The sequence below is a fragment of the Truncatella angustata genome, assembly GCF_020726525.1.
Source record: "Truncatella angustata strain MPI-SDFR-AT-0073 chromosome Unknown BKA67scaffold_8, whole genome shotgun sequence".
Taxonomy (NCBI): domain Eukaryota; kingdom Fungi; phylum Ascomycota; class Sordariomycetes; order Amphisphaeriales; family Sporocadaceae; genus Truncatella; species Truncatella angustata.
In genome coordinates, this window is record NW_025763388.1 from 461,858 (window position 1) to 483,007 (window position 21,150).

Genomic DNA, 21,150 nt, shown 5'->3' on the forward strand with positions numbered 1-21,150 from the left:
CCTTTGGCTCACTAGCAATGCATACAAAACATGGATAGAGTTTCCAAGTTATGTTTCATACACACCGTAGTGTCCGCCATTCGCCTCTGTTCTGTAATATCCAGGGAAGAGTGAAACATTGAGCATCTCTCATAGCTACTGTACAACCATTCTAGCGGTTGGTTCAGTTGGAATCCCGATCCACCAGTTATGGACTAAGCTTAGGTTAGGTTAACAGGTGAGCTCTAAGTTAACTTAGGCTCTAAATGCTAGGCTCTAGGCTGCTAGGCTCTGCGCTCTAGGCTCTACTACCACCTATGTAACCCGGGATGGCCCCGCCAATACTTTACTTACATACAGCACACATGTAGTCAACCTGACGGCTTGACTTGACGGCTTGGCCACTGACGGCCTGCCTGAAGCTCAAGCTCCACCATTACCTTACCTAGCTTCAGGCGGAAAGTATCCCTGTAAGTTAAGTTATGTAATTCATGCTTAACGAGCCTCATCGGTGCTGCCTTGTCTTGCCGCGCAATCATCAAGATTCAAACGTCGCGGCCTTGCCTCCCCAGTCCGTCTTGTTCTATTTACAAAACATAGTGTTGACAGTACCGACCAACCTAGACACCGCAAGTCTTGACACCAGCCCCTCCCCTACCAATCTGCCCGATCTATATCTACGCCGAACAGCACAACGACACATCCAACCCTATTCGCAAGCCGCCACAAGCAAGATGATGGGAGGCTGGTGGTCTTCCTCGGCCAACAGTGCCTTGGACGAGCAGATAGACAAGGCCACCGGCAGCAGTCTGTAAGAGATAACCCCCAAAGCAAGGCATCGCCTTGGCCGCGCAGGAACTGACCACCGCCTTGCGCACAGAGAGGATATCGCACTCAACCTCGAGATATCTGATGTCATAAGATCCAAGACGGTCCAGCCCAAAGAGGCCATGCGCTCTCTCAAGCGTCGCGTTGGCAACAAGAACCCAAACACCCAGCTCAGCGCCTTGAACCTGACAGACACATGCGTCAAGAATGGCGGCCAACACTTCCTCGTCGAGATCGCCTCGAGAGAGTTCATGGACAATCTCGTCTCCCTCCTCCACGCAGTCGGCCCCGCCGCCGTCAACCTCGACGTACGCAGCAAGATCCTCGAGCTGATCCAGTCGTGGGCTATCGCCACTGAGAACCGCTACGAGCTCAAGTACATCGACGAAACCTACAGGTCCCTACAGCGGGAGGGTTTCCAGTTCCCTCCACGCGTCACCGTCGCCAGCAGCATGATCGACAGCAGCGCCCCTCCCGAATGGGTAGATTCCGATGTGTGCATGCGGTGCCGCACTGCCTTCACCTTCACCAACCGCAAGCACCACTGCCGCAACTGCGGCAACGTCTTTGACCAACAGTGCTCTGCCAAGACGCTGCCCCTCCCTCATCTGGGCATCATGCAGCCTGTACGAGTCGACGACGGATGCTACATCAAGCTTACCGACAAGGCTGGCAAAGGCGGTCCCCCGGGCCCGGGCCAGGGCCAGGACCATACGCCTACCGTTAGCTCTTTCCCACACAAGAACAGGAGCTCGTCGGCAGCCGTCATGCAGCCGCGGGACGCTCGGGTGGACGATGCCTTCGACGAGGATCTCAAAAAGGCTTTGGCCATGAGCCTGGAAGAAGTACAAGGCTCCAAAAGCAGCGGCTATACCCCCAACACGACCGCCACTGCTCCAAAGACCAACGGCAGCACATCCTCAAGCAAGCCGGTCGAGGAGGAGGACGATGATCTGAAGGCTGCAATCGCTGCGTCGCTGGCAGACATGGAGGAGCAGAAAAAGCAACACGCAGCAGCACTGAAAGAGCAGACCCACCAGCCCCAGTCTACATCATCATCTACGCCTTTTGCACTGCCCAAAAACGATTACGAACTCTCACCAGTGGAAGCCGAGAACATCAACCTCTTTTCCACACTGGTCGACCGTCTTCAGACCCAGCCTCCCGGTACCATACTCAGGGAGCCGCAAATTCAGGAGCTCTACGACTCGATCGGATCTCTCAGGCCTAAACTAGCACGCACGTATGGAGAGACCATGAGCAAACACGGTGAGTTTCATGCCAGATACTTGGTTGAATATGCCCGTCGCTAATGATTGAAAGATACACTGCTCGACCTGCATTCCAAGCTGTCCACCGTAGTACGGTATTATGACCGGATGCTCGAGGACAGGTTATCCAAGACATATAACCAGCACACAATTGGTGGTTATAATCTCCCGCAACAACGCCAATCCACCGGACCTTATCCCTCAATGCACCCAATCGTGCCGAGCGCTTCAGGCCCGGCCGAGAGCTTTTATACCGGCGAGCAGCCTGTCCACTATGCCCCTCCGCAGCATTACCCACAATCGACACAGACACCACAGCCACAATATGCCAATTACGATCACCGCGCTTCGGTTTCGGCCGTTCCAGGTAGCCAGTATCCTCCCCAGCCAGCACAGAGAGCCGAGAGTTGGCAGACCCAAGCACCTTCAGCACCTGTGCCGTACCCAGGCTATGCTCCCGGTGAGCCACATGCCCACCCTAGTCATCAAACTCAGGCCCCGAGGGCCCCCGAGTCAGTGGGAACACCGGCCTCGGATCCAAATGCAACCTTTTACTACAACAACACTCAGCAGGCACAAGGCCGTCAGACTCCTAGCGCAGTCGGCGACCCTACGCCCTCACCGTATCCCAACTTGCAGCAACCCGCGAACTATAATCGACAATCAATCCCTCCAACGCCCGGCTCAGTAGCATCTCAGCCCGTACAGCAGCAGCAGCAGCCGAACCAACAGCCTCCGCAGTATCAGCAGCAGCAGCAGCAGCAGCAATACTGGCAACAGCCCCAGCATACTGGACAGCAACCACCAGGCTACCAGCCAGCACAACCTGCTTATCAGCCTGGCTACTCACAGGAGTCATTTCCTTCAGCCCCACAACACGCACCACAGCAGCCAGTAGTTGAGGAGAGTCTCATTGATTTGTGAGCTTTTGGGTTTCGGTCAAAAGTAGGGCGTTGGAAGGACCCTGAAGTAGCATTTGTTGGGTGCAACAGGCCTACTCAGCTTAATAGTTGTTGTTTGACTACGTCTTGTAATCATACTTGAGAATTTTTGCAGATACCATTGTCTATTGGCAGAGACAAAAGAAAAACAATGCCCTGAAATGTGTTACTAAGCCATAATTTGTTTTCTCTCCAACTTCATTTGGACATACCAAGCGTCAGTGATTCCAAAGCGGGCAACGCAGAATAGTAGAAACCGAGGTACACTAAATAAAGCCTAATCTCAACTGACACTACCCTCGTGAGACTTTAACACGCAACTCAATCGGCATTCTTTCAAACAACTATGCGAAGGGCTGTACTACATAACACTCGCCATATAGATATGTAGACGAAGCCCCTGCGCTCGATTTGTGTTCGCATCCATGCGACGAAAAGCGGGACGTTCGGATTTATGATCCCCTGAGTTCTCCTCTCCGAGGCCCACTGGGTGAGGGTTACGCCGCGGGGCCCGCAAGGAGCAGTCTTGTAAGTCAGGCTCGCAAATGTCTTGGGGGGAATTATTGTAAAGATGCTCTTGACTGATGCGGGAGTATAAAGGGACTTGTGTCCTCTTTGTTTCTGAATCATGGCTATAGGTAGAGGGGGGGGGGGGGGAAGGAATTGTATTTTCTCGTCAGTCGCAAACCCCCATCGCCAGAACCATCCTATATTCCTAAAGCAACGCCCCTATCTATAGCTTGCATATTCTAGACACTATACCGGAGAGGGAAAAATATGTTCTCTAGTCATAACACCTTCAACCCAAACACGGACATGCCATCCCTGCGTGGCAAAACCGTCCTCGTCACCGGCGGCAACAATGGTCTCGGCCTGCAATCCGTCCGCCACTTCGCCGCGGCCGGCGCCAAGGTCTACATGTGTTCCCGCTCCGTCTCCAAAGCGGAACAGGCAATCCAGTCCTTGTCGAAGCCATCATCGGCGGCAGACCCTGACACAGAACCACCCTCCTCCCCCTCCTTTTCCAACATACACATCCTGCAGCTGGACCTGAGCTCCCTGGAGGCCATCAAGACGGCCGCCCGCCAGTTCCTGTCGGAGAACGACCGCCTCGACATCCTCATGCTCAACGCGGGCATCATGGCCCAGCCCCCGTGCCTCACGGCTGACGGCTACGAGGCGCAGTTCGGGACAAACTACCTGGGGCATGCGGCGCTGGCGAGGCTCCTGCTGCCGGTGCTGACCCGGACCGCAGAGCAGCAGCCCGGCAGCGACGTCCGGGTGGTCACGCTCACCTCGGTGGCCCAGCAGTGGCTCGCGCCCGCGGCGGGCATGCTGCTCGACCGCGTCGGCTCCGACATGGACGACCTGGGCCCCTGGGGCCGCTACGGGCACAGCAAGCTCGCCAACGTGTACTTCGCCAAGGGCCTGGCGGCGCGGTCGCCGGGCCGCATCCTGAGCGTCGCTGTGCACCCCGGCGGGGTCAGGGGCACTAAGCTGCACGACGCGGCGATGAACACGACGGGCAACTGGGTGCAGAGGACGCTGATGGCGGTCGGGGAGAGGTTCATGGCGCCGGTCGAGGAGGGGGTCAGGGGGCAGCTGTGGGCTAGTGTCGCGGATCGTGGCGAGGTGGGGACGGGGAGGGTGTATTATCCTGTCGGGAGAGAACACAAGGGGAGGGAGCTGATGAATGACAAGGAGCAGATCGATAGGCTGTGGGAGTGGACAGAGAAGGAGTTGGTGCGAAGAGGATTTTGAAGCAGCAATTAGCGGACGATCGAGCTATTCGACTGACCAATGTTTTTATGATTTATAGTCAGCTAAGCAATGAAATTTATTGATATGAGGAAGGCCGGGGCTAGGGATGGCCCCGCAGGTTCGACTGAATATATGATATACCTATCCCCGGAGATATAGATCGTCGAGCCGATGCGCCCTCATCTTTGCGACCGGTAGAGGTCCCCTGTAATTCTTGTAATTTTGCTTGTGCATCTCCGGCATCCTCTGACTCTTGGTGATATCGTGCAAAGCAATACCATCACCTGTCTCGATGATGCTGATCGGGCTTTCCTGATAGCTGTACCCGCTTCGGTGCTTCTTGTCCGTGCGCTGCATGTGAAGACGCTGACGCGGATGCTCTCCTTGGTCTCTGAGGCTCATTTGCACAAGCTCCCCAGTGAGCCCTGCATATATGGTCGACGACAAATCCGATGGCTTAGCCAGAGAGTAGACTGGTGATACTGATTGCTGGGTGGGAGGGAGATAGATAGTGCAGTTCGGCCTGTAAAAGTCTGACCTAGCTAGTATATGGCGGTTGCACAGAACACCGGACCGGTGGTTGCATTTGGCGACGTCTGTGGAGTGTGGACAGTATGCCATGGTTGGTGGTTTCGGCGTGGGTACAAGTGGTTGTACTCCGCATGGCAGAGCGTCCGTATAGACATATCCTTTGGTCCATCTGAAGTCGAAGATCTTAAGAGTCGCGGTGCGGGCACTTCCGGCAACGAACCTTTCCATTCCGTGCGAAACAAGAGGACCTACGGGCGCTGATACCTCGAAGTGGTCCTGATAAATCGTGTCTATTGGAGAAGGACTCCGGAGATCTTGCAGGCGAATAGTTGCGTCGTCATACGAGCTGAGTGTAACGTTGCCCCCTCCTCCAGCGATAGACGCCGTACTCAACGGCAGAATATCACGAATAGATTGCTCATATCCGACATCATAGACATAAGACTCTGTACAACGTCTCGAAGACCGCAACTTGGCCGCGTTGATAATCTGGACTCCTGATGGGGTTCTTTTGAGATATCGTAGAGGCTCGGGACTGTAGGTCATGCCTAGAGCCAGGTCCCCATTACCCATGAAACGCACTGCCTTGAGAAATCTGAACTGTTTGGAGTTTTCCATGTTTCTCACACTGACTGCCTCCTTCGGCGCAACGATGGCATCAGAGGAGCCATTATTCTGATCTGCCGAGACCAACGATGGGTCGTTCAGTGGGTAGAAGAACAAGCTATCCTTGGTGATGACAGCCGCTGTGTCTTTCCCATTATTTATGTCCAGGTGTTGTATCTCCTTCTGCTCCAGCGGTACCCGTCCCTCAGATGGTATAGGTTGGAAGTGGACTGCCGAACGTATAGAGTTATTCTTGCCTGTTGATAAAAGTTGTAGATAGCCGCTTGCTCTACCAACTAAGAAGTTGACGCGGTTAGAGGTATCGTTGACGATAGAAAGAGCTGTCACATCATCCTTCCCGCTGGCGAAACCCATTACGGCGCCTTCCACAGACGTCCAAGATTCCTCCCTCCTTGGCGTGAAACGTCCCAGCCGTTTCCGCCAAATCACAAGATCTTCTCCTGCACCCCAAACTATCGTCTCCGCTACGGTACTTCCCGTCAACTTCGAGGTCGCATCCACGATGATGTGAGGTGGGAAGGTCTGTGTCCTAAACCGACCGCCATGACCGTTCGTGGCATGTGGTTTCTTGACGGGTGGGATGAACGATGCTACCGAGAATGCACGTCGATCCCATGCACGGGACTGCCCTGTCACGTCCCTCGTCCAGCCCATACATTCTTCGTCCTTCATGCTTTGAGGCAGCGCTAGGCTCTCGAAATGGCTCCTCAGAAATATGCGCCACCCATCAGTCCGAACCACAGCGTGAAGCTTCTTGCATGTGGATGCAAGGCTCGCCACGCTTCTGGCCGTTTTCAGATATGACAGAATGATGAGCAGGATGTCCAATGGCAGATTTTCGAGCATTGATAAGTCTGCAAGGCTCAACGAAGCCACGTCTAGTTCTAGCATGACTTTTGTTGCTGATTTGCACTCGATGATGTGTGGGTGCTTTTTAAGAAGGTTTGAGATTGGCTGATTATGATATGAATGGTGTCTAGTCAGGACATCTCGAGTCTTATAACCAATCCACTAAATCCATATTAATGGTTTTGTACAAGGATTGTAAGGCCGTGTTTGATATTACAACTAGCAAGCCACGGGCTGTGCCTCTGAGAGTCATTCAATGTGGGACCAGGAATTGACATCATCATTAATGATTGGATCAATTTGCCTCTGACTCACCTGCGGTTAATATTCTCGAGAAAGTGTTGAAAACTTGTCTAGGGACTTCCCAAGACAGAAAATAACAGTGTTATATCGAAATTAGCTCTGGCTCCTAATGCACACAAGCTTAGAAACGCCAGCAGGACACATTTCTGGCTTTCGACTCATCTTGTTCATGCTCTGGGCAAAACTTTAGCCGCCAGTACGGATCCGTAACTGGCTGGCGGCGAAGAGGAAGGCCCGCCCCACATTGAACCCTGTACCTGGGCATGGTTGACAGCGGCGAATTCATACTCGTTGCGTATCCCAGCGTCTGGTATTACTGTAGACCTGGTATTTTATACTGTAGTTCTTCCGATAGCTTGTCCCACACGAGATATTGGCAGGCATCTTCTACCATGATGATATGTGTTGTTTTCTGGCCTTCAGCATCTTGTAACCACTCCCGAAGCTGAGCCCCGAGCAACTAGTCTAACCCCAGCATCATGGGGTATAACGAAGGCCACCACGATAGCCACATCGCAGCCACGACGGCAACGCTTTTGGTTACAATATCTTTGCTATATAGATATATCCTATACCCGGCCTTCTTCTCACCACTGGCAAAGCTCCCAACCCCACACTGGTCCTGCTCTGTTTCCCCAGTATGGATACTCAGTGCTCGATTCTATGGCCGGGAAAACAGGACCTTGCAAGAAGCGCACAAGGAACATGGGCCTATCGTACGGTTGGGGCCCAATGAAGTGTCCGTGAACGACATGGAAGCAGTCAAGACCGTGTACCAGGGAGGCTTCGACAAGCATGAATGGTATTCCGTGTTTGATAACTACGGGTACGTGTTGCAGCATATTGTTAGTTGAGCACAAAAGAAACGCCAGCTAATCAAATCCAAGTGTCCCGTGTACTTTCTCATCATCAGAGGCCAAACATCACTCGCTGAGGAAGCGTATGGTGTCGAATGTCTACTCCAAGTCATACGTCCACTCCTCCACCTCACTCGCTGCGCAAAATCACGAAATCCTTAATTCCAGGCTCCTACCACTGCTGGAGGAATCGACGCACAAGAGTCAAGATCCTCATGGCATTGACGTGCACTCTCTCTTTGCTGGCGTGGCCATGGACTTCATAACCACCTACTGCTTCGGGCTGCGGAACAGCTCGAATTTTATCCAGCAAAAACTGTACCGAGACCATTGGCTCGAACTGTACAAGGTCCGAAAAGGCTACGGGTTCTTCGACCAGGAGTTGCCCCGCCTGTCGAAGGCCTTGCGGTTCGTCGGGCTGAACCTGACCCCATCGTGGGTGACCGCGGCGAACAGGGAGCTCGAAGCTTGGTGCAAGAAGCTCTGCGATTCCGCGCGGGTATTCCTGATAGACGACACCGAAGCAGATCCGCAAGGCACGGCAAACGACCCAGTGGTCCTCCGCTCTCTGCTGGTGGGCATCGAGAAGGAGGAGAGCACCAGCGGGGCCGCCTCTCCGCTCTACTCGACCACGATCCAGCGGCGGGAGCTATCGCTCGCCTCCGAGATGTTCGACCACGTCCTCGCCGGGCAGGAGACCACGGGCGTCGCGCTGACCTATGTCTCATGGCACCTCTCTCGGTCACGAGATCTGCAGCGCGAACTGCGCGCGGAGCTCCTCACGCTGCTGCCGGACATGCGTCTCCGAGAGGGTAAAGCCGCAACCCCGGACCCCAGGCAATTGGACAGACTTCCGATTCTCCATGCCGTGATCACGGAGACGGTGCGTCGCTATGCCCCAGCCGGCGGGCCCGAGCCTCGCGTCACGCCAGCGGCATCATGTCGCATAGGACCGCACGAAATCCCCGGCGGTGTCCGGATCTCTGCCTCCGTATACAATCTGCACCGGGACGAGAGGTATTTCCCCGACCCGGAGACCTGGGATCATACTCGGTGGTTGCCGAGGGACGGGGACGAGGACGAGGAGAAGAGGAGAGATCGGCAGAGACAGTTCTGGGGGTTCTCGAGCGGAGGGCGGATGTGCCTCGGGTCGAACTTTGCGATGCATGAGATGAAGTTGGTCGTTGCTGCCATCTACTCGAATTACATGAGTCACATTGTCAGTGATGACGGCATCGAGCCCACCGATGGATATACTGCACATCCTACAAGTGGGCAGTTGTGGCTACGCTTCGACAAAATCGCCTAGTCTCTACCTCTGGCGGTGTTATTAGCATTAGAGATCACAATATGAGTCCAAACTTCAGAATCATTTGGCTGCTTCCGTCTAGCAGTGATACTTCACGATGTCTCTTCTGCTTGAAGCATAAACCGGGCTCATATTTAAAAATGGGAGCTCAATGGTAGTAACAACTCCAAAACAGACGAGACTGCTAGTCATGGCGCTTAAAGGACCCAATGATGATGTCTCTTCTTCCCTAATATCTCTACATTGAATGAATGGCATATATGATTATACCCCAGCCTGTTTATTAGGCAAAGCCAAAGCCCTGCGCATTTTCCAATGCCATCCCTAGCCTCTCCTTCAGCACTTCCCTATCTCTGTATTCTGGTAACAGCAGGGTACCATAACACGTGTAGGCGGTTGGTAAATGCCCCGCGTCGCCCTCCTCGGCGCCATTGCGCTGAACAACGAATTGGACATTTCGCATCCCACCGACAGGCACACGATCGCTCGCCGTGACGAATTCAAGCAGCTTGCGCTTCATATGGTCGTCGTAGCGCTTGACGATGCTCCAGAAGTCGCGCACAGTACGGTGTGAGGCATCCCAGCCTACATAACGTGCTGCACGACGAAGCTCGGCAATGTCAATTTCCTGGGTACCCTCAACCATGGATTGTAGGAGTGGCGGCGTGAGTAGTCGTAACGATTTAGTGCTGAGACAAGTGCGGAACCCGCGTGCGAATGCTTTGTATTGAGGCGCGACACTAATGTCCGTGAGGTAGCGGATATAGTCGCTCACGTAGGCTTCACGGTTGTCGCCGGTAACGAGTGGTGCATCTTCAGGGTTTCCTGAAGCAAGCGTTTCAGCGGATGGGTACTGAGGGAATTGAGGCCAGGAGATATTATTGGTTGGCTCCATTTGGCGCGATATAGGTTGGCCGAACATATCGATTGAGAACTCGTAAGTGCGTGCGAATATGTCTTCCACTGAACCATCGGCTTCGTCCCATTCGAGTAATGTTGTGAGCCCATTGGCAAGATCCGGCCAGCCATCTGCAATATGGTGAAGCTCCGTGACGGATTCGTTAAGAAGCTTCATGTATAGTGCTTTCGGAAATGTGATGGGAAGTGTCAAGCCGTTGAAAACGGCTAAGGATATGAGCAATCCCACGAGCTCAAATTTCCATTCTGGCTGTAATGATCCGGGCTGGAACCACGTCATCCGTGTCCTGTCGTCAACTGTAAAGGCACCATAATCTGGATTTAAGGCTTCCGCAATGGCAAGCCTGAAGAATTCCTGTTGGACACCTCCAGAATCAAACCCTTCTTCTCCGCTATCCTCACCGAGGTGGATTTTCAAGGGCCGCAGAAGTTCGCGCTCTTGCCTCCTCCATAACTGATCGAACGCGTCCCGGATAACTGTCTTTCTGCCAATATCAAGAATTAGGAACTTCGAAGAGGCGACCTTGAGCAAATCCTGAAGCACATCTTTCTGGTGTCGATCAGTCACGAGACTATCTGGCGCAACTATTGCACTTATCCTGGTCTGCAGTGAGCTAGACTCCTCGTAGGCCCGACTCATTCGTGAAAAGTTGATTGCGCGAAAGTAGGTCACTAGTGAAGGAGAAGAGAACATGTATGGATGATCAAGGAGATGGGCTTTTTGCCTTGAAGTATTGCACGCCAGCCAAGTAACCGGCGTTTCAATGGAATCTAGTCTGTCCCCGAAATACTCGGTGCGGAAGACGGCATCTCCCAGGAGCAGGGACTTGCGTTTTTGGTCTATGAGAAATGAGCGGCTTGTTTCTAAAAGAATTGTCACGAACGTTTACTTACGCATGGCAGCAATCAGTGAGAGAGCGCCACCAAATGGGCCGTCACCCGGGACCTCCGGATTTCCCTGCCATTCACAAAGCATAACAGTACGTGCCCAGTCGAGAAGTAGGATTGGGACGCGTTTCTCGTGTATCTCGCGTTCAGTAAATGGGAAATCTGGCAAGGCCGAGGAAATGTCTCTGCCAGGTTCTAGGTGTGAAAGGAAAATATCGAGAACAGCTGTGTGCTCTGAACCCTCTTCGGGGTCTCTGTCTTGCTCTGCGAGATCATCGAAGTATATGCGCGTTGAAATGGCCGCGAGAAGCCTCCTGGCTAATCGAACGGCCAACTCGTCGGTAAATGCATCCTCATACTCGAGAAATAATGGAATGTTCTGCCCAGTGCTGGAGCCACGCGATCGATTCCGTGACATATCAAAAAGTTCTGTTGCATTGTCCACAAGAGGAGCTGCGGCTACAAGAGCGTGAAAACAAACCGACAACAAGAACCCAGCTTCCTCATTTGACAGAGAAATCCTGTGATGCTTAGGGACAAGGGTAGCGTTAAGTGATCGCGGTGACCGCAGAGCCTTCGGTGGAGCAAACAGGCTTGCCGATGCTTGCCACAGACTGTCGAATACCAAGCTTGGCGCAGCTCTGGTCATTCGTAACATGCGATACCACAGCGTTTGCGAGTCGATTAGACCGTCCTGTGTCGCAAATGACGCAAGAATGGCACAAGGATCGCTGAGAACATTGAAAATGCTTTGTTCAACAAACAATTTCCACTCAAATTTTAGGTGCTGGGGACTTGTCTTTTGCATAGTTTTCTGCCTTCTTAGAGGATTCGAAGACTTGGAACCCTTGAAGGGTCTAGAAATGGTCGGCGGTTCAAGCAGGTGACTTTCCAATGTCCCATCCTGTTGCAGAACGTCACAGAGGAAATCGATTAAATCCGTGTTGAGGCGTGACAATGACTGCGGGAGCTCCGCTTCAGCTGTTCCGCCCGGATTTTCTTGGTCTAATGGGACTTTACTGAAACCGCTCTGGTTGATAGAAGGCCGAAACGGTTCTTTATCACCTGCGACAAACCCATTCACCGCCGCAGGAGACCGTGATTCCCGGTCATGATGCTCACATGCGTTGGATGAGAGACGCAGCCCTTGCTCGTCACCTGTGCCATTGGTAAGTCGCTCGCTCGACCGCTGGCGCATAATCTTTGAAGTCGTTCTGACAAGCCTTTTTGGAGTGTTGGCGTTTTTCGATACTATGGATATGGGAGAAATAGGCTCGTGTATGTTGCCATCTACTCGAACTCCTGCGGCATGGTCCATTGATAGTGACTTGGGCTTCGATGGGGTCCGAGCCCGATTACCTGAATTCGTCCTTGATTGAGGCGGGCGCGTGCTGCCATTAGCATTGCTATTGCCGTTCAATGATGAAGTGTCTCGTCGCGGATCGGTTAAAGAAATCGGTTCGAGGATCCATGGGTCTTGGTCACGATCCATATTCTGCCTTGGTGACAAGTCCGAGTCCTCCAGCTCAGCTGATGAGTTATTTGAGGGCACGAACAGTTCATCGTCAGAGTCATTTGGTGTTGAACGTTCATTGTTGCCGCCGGGGTGGGCTCTTTGCTCCAGGATCGCGGCAGCCTTGTCAGATATGGCGTCGATATTGCTGGGTGTCATCCATTCCAACATTTTGTATGCGACCGATCCGAAGACATTTGCTGCAAATGAACGGTAGTCCTTGCGAACAGGCCGTTCGTTTATGGAAACCCCCTGGACCTCATTCGAAGGCGGCGACAGGTCGAACTCGGATTCCTGACCATGATTATGAGTTTTCTTTTGGGTTGGGTTGCGCTTCGATGCCACCAGGCTCGGCTTTGACGCTGGATTCTCTTGAGTGGGCGGCAAGTGACGGCGGATGTTCTCCCTTTCCTCTGCCGAGACATTACGCGGACTGGCATTTGACCTCTTCACTTTCCGACTTTCGCCAGGATGGCTTTTCGTGATGCGAGGTTTTGGTCCAAAGATCAAAGGCTTGATGGCGTCGCTAGGATTCCTTTTCGTGTCGAGATTGGGGCACAGGTACTGTTCTGGATTGTCCTGGCTTGCCATGTGGATAGCCAACGTGCGCGCACTCACGGGACTGTATCGTCGTATGGGAGCCTTGCCAGCCAGGCGCCTCCTGCAGCTGAAGCATGATGATGTTGGGCAATCGTCGTAGCCGCAGCCATAGCGTAATTGTGATATGAACTTCTCGACAAGCAGTTGCAGATTGTGTCGGCGCGTCGCACGGTGTATTGAGTATACTCGTCTGGGATTCTCGATTTCGACGACCAGTTCTTTCAGCTCGGGCGGCGCGTCGTACGGGAGGCGAGGGAAAGGAACTTCTTCCCATAGGGCGGCTAGGATCTCCGCCTCGAGATCAGCATGCCCTCGGCCATGGCCGTTGTTGGAAGCCTGCGGAGTCATATCATCGAAACGCGAAGGATAGGGGAATGCTGGCTAAGTAGGACTCATGGGCAATCAGCCTCGTTGAGAAGATCAGAAACTAAGTTGGTCGAGGCTTCCTTGCCAGCCGGGCCAATGACGTGCTGTTGGGTCTAGAACAAGCACTTCGCTTGGTGTACGTGAAGATTTGGTTGATATACAGTTGGGATTGAGTGATGTGATGGCTCAAAACTGCCCGCAGGAAAGAAAATAACAAGCTGTCAACGGCTGAGATACCGGGCGGTACGAAACAACTGCACCTGAAGTGAATATAGGATTAAGCTGCACGCAATGCTGCGCCGATCAACCAACCGGGGGTGCCGGTGCAGCTTTCGAGTCCCAGGTCAGTACCAAGCGTGGATATCCGGGTGCGCTGGCGCTGGCGCTGGTGCTGGTGCTGGTGCCTCGGTGCTCATCTGTCATTTGCGTACGGATTATTACAGCCTCCATCCAGCACGGCCCGTTGCCCGTTTTACTGTACTAACCTAACCTACTGTGTACATGCGATGGAAGGTTCCACCGTTTCGCAATGCTACGGCAGTGCCACAGCGCCTGGCAGCCTGGGCGACCACAAGGTCGGGTGATTGTATGGTTGGTTTGTGTAACGATTAACGATGGGGCTCGAGGAGAACGACTCCGATGCTCCTTGCAGGTAGTCAAGTAACCGGGTCCCCGCTATAATCCATACATACACAATCCATAATCCACCCACTTCAATCATCGGTACTAAAAGCTGCTGGGGTTTAGTTCAAGTTGCCACCTCAGTCGACGATGAGTACTGGGTAGATACTACTTCCAAGTTTGTATTGTTGGCCAAAGCTGTGATACGCAGCATATATACCGGTAACAGGATGCTAATTAGAATGGGAAATAAAATGCTAAATAGGGGGAGGGCTATTTTTCACGTCTCGATTTCTGCCAGACGCAGTAAGACTGGATCATTGTTTCAATCATGTACAGGATGCTGACTTTCTGTCCAACCCGCGGTGACGGTTCGACAAGTTGACATGGTCAATCTCGTTCCCCATGAGAAAATGTTGGAGCCCGTTGGCGCTGAGCACATTGCTGAATAAGAAGAAGTCTTGGGCACCCACCCAACGAATACCCACCAGTCGGGAGGCAAGTTACACACATAGGATACCAAGCACGTAGTATGTATCTACTGTAAGATGCCTTATGGATCCAGCTAGTATCGCCAAGCATGAGCCCTGGCATTGCCCTTGACGTACATGTCTTGATAAGCGATAAAACCTGAGAAATCTACGAAAACCCCCACCAACGCCACCTGCCGGAATTTTTGTGAAAGGGTCTGAAGGGAAAAGGTCCTCCTGACCTGATGTCCGCGTGCCTGAGGGTAGAATACTTCCCTTTTTGTTAGAAATTAGGTCATTGGCAAGTCTATGACTGTTGCAGAATAAAGATAGTCTAAGCTCGGGCTCGTTCTTTTTACTAATCCTCGCTTTCCTTGGGCGTCGAGATTTTTGGAAACTCCATAAAAAAAAGAACCCCTCATAACCGCCACTTACACCTGTGACTTCTGTCATACTTCTTTTGGCGTCCACAGACAAGACAAAACAATCCTGCCGGACCTTGCTGTTCCTCACGGCATTCAACTGACTCTTGACTTCACTCCCGTCTTCTCCGACATCTCCTGCGTATTGTTCACTCTTGTTTGTGATCCAGACCCCCGCCGAACAACCGATCCTCTTTGATCAACATTCCAAATCAATCAAGATGGCGTCTATCGCGGGCAGTCGCAATGCCTCATCCGGCTTCTCTGGCAAACCCGACACGTCTTCGCACCAATTCACCTGCAATACTTGTCAGGTTGCCTTTCGACTTGCCGATACACAGAAGGGCCACATGAAGAGTGATTGGCAGTAAGTCATCTTTTAACTGCACACGATTGCGCCAGAAATGTGGTTTGCGTTGCAGTACGTCATGGCATAACCTCAGTGCTAACATGTGCCTCACTTACAACAGTCGGTATAACCTCAAACGTCGCGTTGCATCGCTACCCCCCATTTCATCCGAAGTCTTCACCGAAAAAGTCCTGCAAGCCCGCGCTGCCACGGACGCCGAAGCCGATCGTGCCGGATTCCAGCAGGTTTGTGACGCTTGTGAGAAGTCCTACTTCAGCGAAAACGCCTACAAGAACCACATTGGAAGCGCTAAGCACAAGGCGAAAGAGTTGGCCATGCAGCGTCGCGCTGAGGGTAGTGTCGCTGGCGACGACGCTGCAAGCACCATTGTGAGCTCAACCTTCTCCCTGGGCGAGCCGCTGCCCAAGGAGGAAGTCGACTCAGATGCCGAAGATGAGTTCAGCGAGGTCGTTGAAGGCCTAAAGAAGGCAAACATCTCAAATGAGAGGCCGTCTCCAGTCAAACGCCCATCGAACCCCGCGCCTACCGAAGAGGCTCAACAATCTAGAGAACATACCATTTCGGATACTGCAAGCCAAGGCGACGTCTCAAGTGCAGCCACACCTGTTCCTACCTTGACTCTAAAGTCATGTCTGTTCTGCAACTACGACTCGCCCACCATCGCCTTAAGTGTTGTCCATATGGAGAGAATACACGGCATGTTCATCCCGGAAAACCAGTACTTGGTGGATCTAGAGGGCCTGCTCAAGTCTTTACAGGAGCGCATTCAAGAGCTTGCTGAGTGTCTTTACTGTGGCAAGATGAAGAGCAATGCTTTCGCTGCACAAACTCACATGCGGGATAAGGGTCACTGCAAAATCCCCTTCACAACTGAGGATGAGCAACTTGAGATTGGCGAGTTCTACGATTTCCGAAGCACATACTCGGATGACGAATCAGAAGACGAGGAAGAAGAAGATGCTGGTAAGCCTGTCGGTGGCGCCAAGCTTGGAAACAAGAGGGCAACCAAGGCTGTTGGCGAAGACGGTGACGAGATTATGCAGGAAGATGGAGATGGTTGGGAGACCGACAGCTCTGCTTCATCAGTTGACTCCGATGAGCTGACCTCCATCCCTGTTGATCTTCACCTCCATAAATATGAGCGACTTGACAAGCATCCTCACCACTCGTCCCACGATCCTCGCCATCATCATCAGACAGACGGCTGGCATTCCCATGCTCACAAGCACCGAGCCGTTTTCTACGACGAAACATCGCTGCACTTGCCGAACGGCAAATCTGTGGGTCACCGATCTCTCAACAAATACTGGCGCCAGAACCTGCATGCCCATCCTTCGCCTGAGGAACGCCTCGAGAGATTGGCTCTTGAGGGTAACGACGACGCTATGGACGTCGACGGCGAGGGTAACCAGGTCTCTACCCGTGGTGAGCGTGGTCGCAATGGTGCTTTGGTTTCACGAGCAAATGGCAACCTGGGTATGACCGGTGTCACAGACGAGAAGAAGCAGGAAGTTCGCCGCGCCGAACTGCGTGCCCGCAAGAGGGAGCAGAATGCTCAGCGTCGTAACGAATGGACCGTGAACAAGCAAAACAACCACCAGAAGTACTACAACTACCAAATCTTGTAGAGCTTGGAATTATGGTTGCGGTCGGTGATGAGTGTTCAGACTTGCTCGCAGTTCACGAAGATGCATTTTCTTTTGCAATGATATAGGAGTGATTCGAAGAACGCTGGCTCTGCTGGGGGAGCAGGCAAGTATCTGCCCTTTGGGCGATTATGGAGCGGTTCAATACATAAAACATCATGATCAATAGAACAATGTTTCACTTATCCTATGTTCCCTATCGTCGGACTGGACCTGACATGTTTGTAAGGCCCATTGACACTAAGCTAGTTTAGAGCCGTTCGAGAACAACAATAGCCTTGCTCTCTGCAGACCTTTCTGTAACATTTGCCAGGCCGTGGGGCTTTGGACTCTCATTTGCAGCGCGCTTCAGAGTTTTGCCAGAATTATGTTGTCTGTTTCACTGAATATCGACTAATATATTCCCAGTACTTTTGGTCAGAGCTGACTTCAACGCCGACTTACTCGGTAGATTCCCAGACGAACGTTGCGTGCCTGCACTAGATTTCCGAGACGACTTTCAGCGGTCCCCAAAAACTCTTGGACTAAAGTCTCCTTGACTTGCTTGCCGGCTTATCGTGGATAGTCTTCCAATCCCAGCATGTTACTACCGTTATCGACATTATAGAACAACCTGACAATTGTAAGAAACGTTATAACTGCTACGATGTAGGAAAATTGTACAAGGCTAATACTATTAGTATGGTAAAACCGAATCAGGTTGCGTAAGTCGGATTAGTCGCACTTGGGATTGTCCCAACATATCCACCACAACATTAATGAAATACGTCTCCGAAGCCTTTCCTTGTCATCATGGCGTAGCTTTTCATGCTGTCCGGGGTGTAACCAGGTGAATTATCTGAACCTGGACGTCTGCGCCACTGGCCTCATTCATTGCTTGAGTTTTCATGATGCGGGACGTCTTGATTAAAGACACTATCGCGTATCCGCAGTCAGCAGAGGTGATCGAACGAAAAGAAGGCCTGCTTGCTTATCAACCCTTTCTAGAACGGGGAGAATAAGGAGAAATACCATTTTGTGTGGATCCCAATGGGCTATAAACTAGATGAAGCTTTGCAAGCTAATAGCTTAGAGATATAACCATTTCCATGTTCATCGTAGCAGGTCATGCATTACGACTTACCAACCCTGTATCATATCCTATGCTCTAAACAATATTAGGCGATCTCTCTGAATATTTCATATTCGCGATTTAGTTCGTTCTGAACTCGACAAATATCGGGCTCAAATCAATAGCATAAGCAATCCTCCAGATCATTTCAACTTCCTAAGCGATATCAAACACGAAACAAAAACGCTTGTCATAGCGGACGAGCCTGTGCGTACCAACTGTAACCAAGAAGAATCATACTATCTATGCACAACGGCATGTCACTCGATGCAAGCGACATTCCATAAGGCCCTCCAGCCCGGTTTCCTCGCTACCAACAATGGTCCTCTCAATTGCAGCGTAGTTGCCGTCAAACAAGTATGCAATTGAAGTGTTTGATCCTTTCTAACCTGTTTTCTGTGGATTGTCTAAGCTGGGTGCTCGTCTGTACAGGATCAACTTCATATGACCTTGTTACTAGATATAGCACTCGCCTACCAACCACAGCAAATTTGCTACACAAGACACACATACATACATCTACTTGAGGCATCGAATCGACGTTGTGCAAAGCCGTTGGAGTAACATTTGAAGTCAAGCACACAGATTCTCATTGTATATGCTCCTATTGGTTGAGATACTCTCTTGTTTCTCCTATATCATTCCACCTTATTTTTTTGAACCTGTCTAACTCCCTAGAAATAGGCAGTCGTTCGTGGCGCTTCCAAAGCCACCTTGCTGACGCAATTGCCCACATGGCTCTGCATCTCTCCTATATGATGATATGGTTTCGTCTGTTGCGTCAAACAGCGGCGACCAGCTCCACTTACTCACTCTTCTGAAGACTCTTGTGCGACAGGTAGATGATATGTGAGTAAAAGAGGCCGACAAAAATATAGACACAGAAAAAGTATGGCGTTACCCGGAATCGAACCGGGATCTTCACGGATCAGTTGTTGGTTTGAAATTCAAGCCACAACATGATGTACTAACCATTATACTATAACACCGACGTGTTGTATCACAGTTGGATGTGATTGGATGAGAGACACCTTGTTAGCAGATCTGATATTCCAAATTTTCATGGCTCTGTGGGTGCTAGGTCCGGGTTAGGTCTTCTCCCACCTCGGATGTCGTTACAATGAACAGTGGTGGGCGACGAGTTTTCATGTTGATCCGAAATCACTCAGTCTGAAATCTAATCACTCGACCATCTCTCTTAGTTTAGCGGCTATTAGATAATGGTTTTGTGGGTGTGAGAGTGGAATGAAGGAGGCGAGTATGATACTGTTATAGCCCCAGGGCGTGGGAGTTTCTTCCAACCACGAGCGTGTATGATTGTCAATGGCCTATGGTTGGCCAAAATGATTAATGCAAAGAGCAACGACAATTCAGGATAGCCTTTCGGGGGTTGCCTATGCTATCTTTGGCACTAGAATACATTACCTGACAGTGCGGCTGTGTATACATACGCAAGAACATTGCTTTAAGTGGAGCTGGGTGACTGTATAACACGTGTGTTCGAAAACATGATCATGGCATTGTAGCATGTGTTAGATCTGCTCCTCCCAATGGTGCTTCGAATACTTACCTAATCTAGTCCTCTCATTCAACTTGAACGGATTTGGGGCAAATGCTCGAAACAAATTCTGTATATCACCTATAATTCTGACACACCCTGGACTTCGTTCTTAGATACTCCATTTGTTATGATTTTTATGTTTTTAATAACAAACCTAACAGATAATCTGATTGAAAATAGTACCTGGGCGATGCCGATGCAGTCAACTCATAACACATTTACTTCACCGTTATAGGACGGGCTAGCGCGTGTGATTTTTGGCTTTGTCGGGTAGTAAGACTTGAGGCGACTATTGGAACCTTTATCTCCACTGCGAACAAGCTCCCCACGACCCAATGATATGTATATATTTTTCTGTTGTTGAAGGCTCTTAGTTAAATGAATTTGCCTGCAAAGACGTAATTGCTGTGACAGTTTTAATGGCAGTAACAATCTTCAAGGAGACATTAAATTAGTAAGTGTAAGACCACGTCCAAGCTAAATATGTAAGCACTCATATAGTCATATAATCTGAGCATTCACTGGCCCCGCGAGATAGCCTATCTCATCTTATCGTATATTGTTCTACTGAATTTCATTCATTAGACCTACCGCGCTTAATAGCTTTCGGGGGTGTTCTATACTTATTGTATGAATAGCAGCCTGTCAAGAACTCACTACAACCCTTGTGACATTTTGTGCGTCCTACTTGCCTGTCATAACATTCAATCGGAATGAGTCTTCTGTCTAGGTGAATAGGGTCGTCATACAGATCTACAAAAGTCCGGGGGTGCCGTTCGGATCCTGTTAGCCGTCCTCATTACCAAAGTCTGAGAGTTTCTCCTCTTTCCTCTTGTATCAGCTTCATCTTCTATTGTCAGAAGTATGCGAATGAGAAGGCTATATCGAGAGCGGTGTCTTCCATTCCCGTTCTTGTAGGTGCTTCGCTGGGAGGATTTCATGAACGGCGGTGGATCCAAGAGACCATCTTATCCCTTCGGTTGATCACCGTACGAGTATTCTCGTTGACGACTGAGGCACAGTTCGAACTCTAAAGTGCTCATTCTTGGTGGCGGAATTCCGTGGAATAAAGCTGCCGGTTATTGCAAACGTCGGCTCCCAATTTAACGCGTAATGCCCTTCTACTTATGATTGTAAGGACTCGACAAGAGTTTTGCCTGACCTGGTAGGTAACTGATTCAACCACACTTGACATCGCGAAAAAGACAGAGGCGGTCCATATTCAATGGCGACATCTGTGCAGAATTGCGGCTATATTAGTTGCTAGCTCCATTCTACAACGAGGAGCTTTGAACGCGGAGAATGCCCTCGGCAACCCGCCGACCCAATCGGCTTTTTGAAGGGCCTTACTGCGGTGGTCACAATCTGGTTCCGAAGGTGATTGCGTTTCGCTTGGCATGCATTGTCC

General features: G+C 51.2%; 6 protein-coding genes and 1 non-coding gene across 7 annotated transcripts; 4 read left to right on the forward strand and 3 right to left on the reverse strand.

Annotated features, from left to right (window-relative positions):
- Positions 1–713: 713 nt before the first annotated feature.
- On the forward strand, positions 714–3,002 carry BKA67DRAFT_662249 (uncharacterized protein; the record flags this gene model as incomplete). Its single annotated transcript, XM_046107960.1, has 3 exons — positions 714–790; positions 860–2,076; positions 2,131–3,002. 3 exons carry the CDS (start codon positions 714–716, stop codon positions 3,000–3,002), a joined length of 2,166 nt encoding a protein of 721 aa, XP_045953972.1.
- Positions 3,003–3,796: 794 nt separating this feature from the next.
- On the forward strand, positions 3,797–4,780 carry BKA67DRAFT_523352 (uncharacterized protein; the record flags this gene model as incomplete). Its single annotated transcript, XM_046098456.1, has 1 exon — positions 3,797–4,780. One exon carries the CDS (start codon positions 3,797–3,799, stop codon positions 4,778–4,780), a length of 984 nt encoding a protein of 327 aa, XP_045953973.1.
- Positions 4,781–4,921: 141 nt separating this feature from the next.
- Positions 4,922–6,829, reverse strand: BKA67DRAFT_539323 (uncharacterized protein; the record flags this gene model as incomplete). The annotated part of the gene is made up of 1 exon (XM_046100614.1): positions 4,922–6,829. The coding sequence occupies one exon, from the start codon at positions 6,827–6,829 to the stop codon at positions 4,922–4,924; it is 1,908 nt and encodes a 635-aa protein (XP_045953974.1).
- A 740-nt stretch (positions 6,830–7,569) lies between these two features.
- BKA67DRAFT_662252 (cytochrome P450) lies at positions 7,570–9,256 on the forward strand (the record flags this gene model as incomplete). The annotated part of the gene is made up of 2 exons (XM_046107961.1): positions 7,570–7,916; positions 7,978–9,256. 2 exons carry the CDS (start codon positions 7,570–7,572, stop codon positions 9,254–9,256), a joined length of 1,626 nt encoding a protein of 541 aa, XP_045953975.1.
- Positions 9,257–9,539: 283 nt separating this feature from the next.
- On the reverse strand, positions 9,540–13,523 carry BKA67DRAFT_594531 (uncharacterized protein; the record flags this gene model as incomplete). The annotated part of the gene is made up of 3 exons (XM_046105059.1): positions 9,540–11,014; positions 11,069–12,092; positions 12,315–13,523. 3 exons carry the CDS (start codon positions 13,521–13,523, stop codon positions 9,540–9,542), a joined length of 3,708 nt encoding a protein of 1,235 aa, XP_045953976.1.
- A 1,292-nt stretch (positions 13,524–14,815) lies between these two features.
- Positions 14,816–17,254, forward strand: BKA67DRAFT_694519 (C2H2 type zinc-finger-domain-containing protein). Its single transcript, XM_046109272.1, has 2 exons — positions 14,816–15,421; positions 15,525–17,254. The coding sequence occupies exons 1-2, from the start codon at positions 15,276–15,278 to the stop codon at positions 17,050–17,052; spliced, it is 1,674 nt and encodes a 557-aa protein (XP_045953977.1). The 5' UTR covers positions 14,816–15,275; the 3' UTR covers positions 17,053–17,254.
- Positions 17,255–19,073: 1,819 nt separating this feature from the next.
- Positions 19,074–19,170, reverse strand: BKA67DRAFT_t149. The gene has a single exon. It is a non-coding gene; the product is annotated as a tRNA-His (tRNA).
- Between the last annotated feature and the right edge of the window lie 1,980 nt (positions 19,171–21,150).

Bases quoted from the DNA above. Each gene is read 5' to 3' on its own strand.
- BKA67DRAFT_694519 (XM_046109272.1), top strand. From the start codon at position 15,276: ATGGCGTCTATCGCGGGCAGTCGCAATGCCTCATCCGGCTTCTCTGGC. The intron at 15,422-15,524 runs GTAAGTCATCTT...CACTTACAACAG, and splicing joins CACATGAAGAGTGATTGGCA to TCGGTATAACCTCAAACGTC.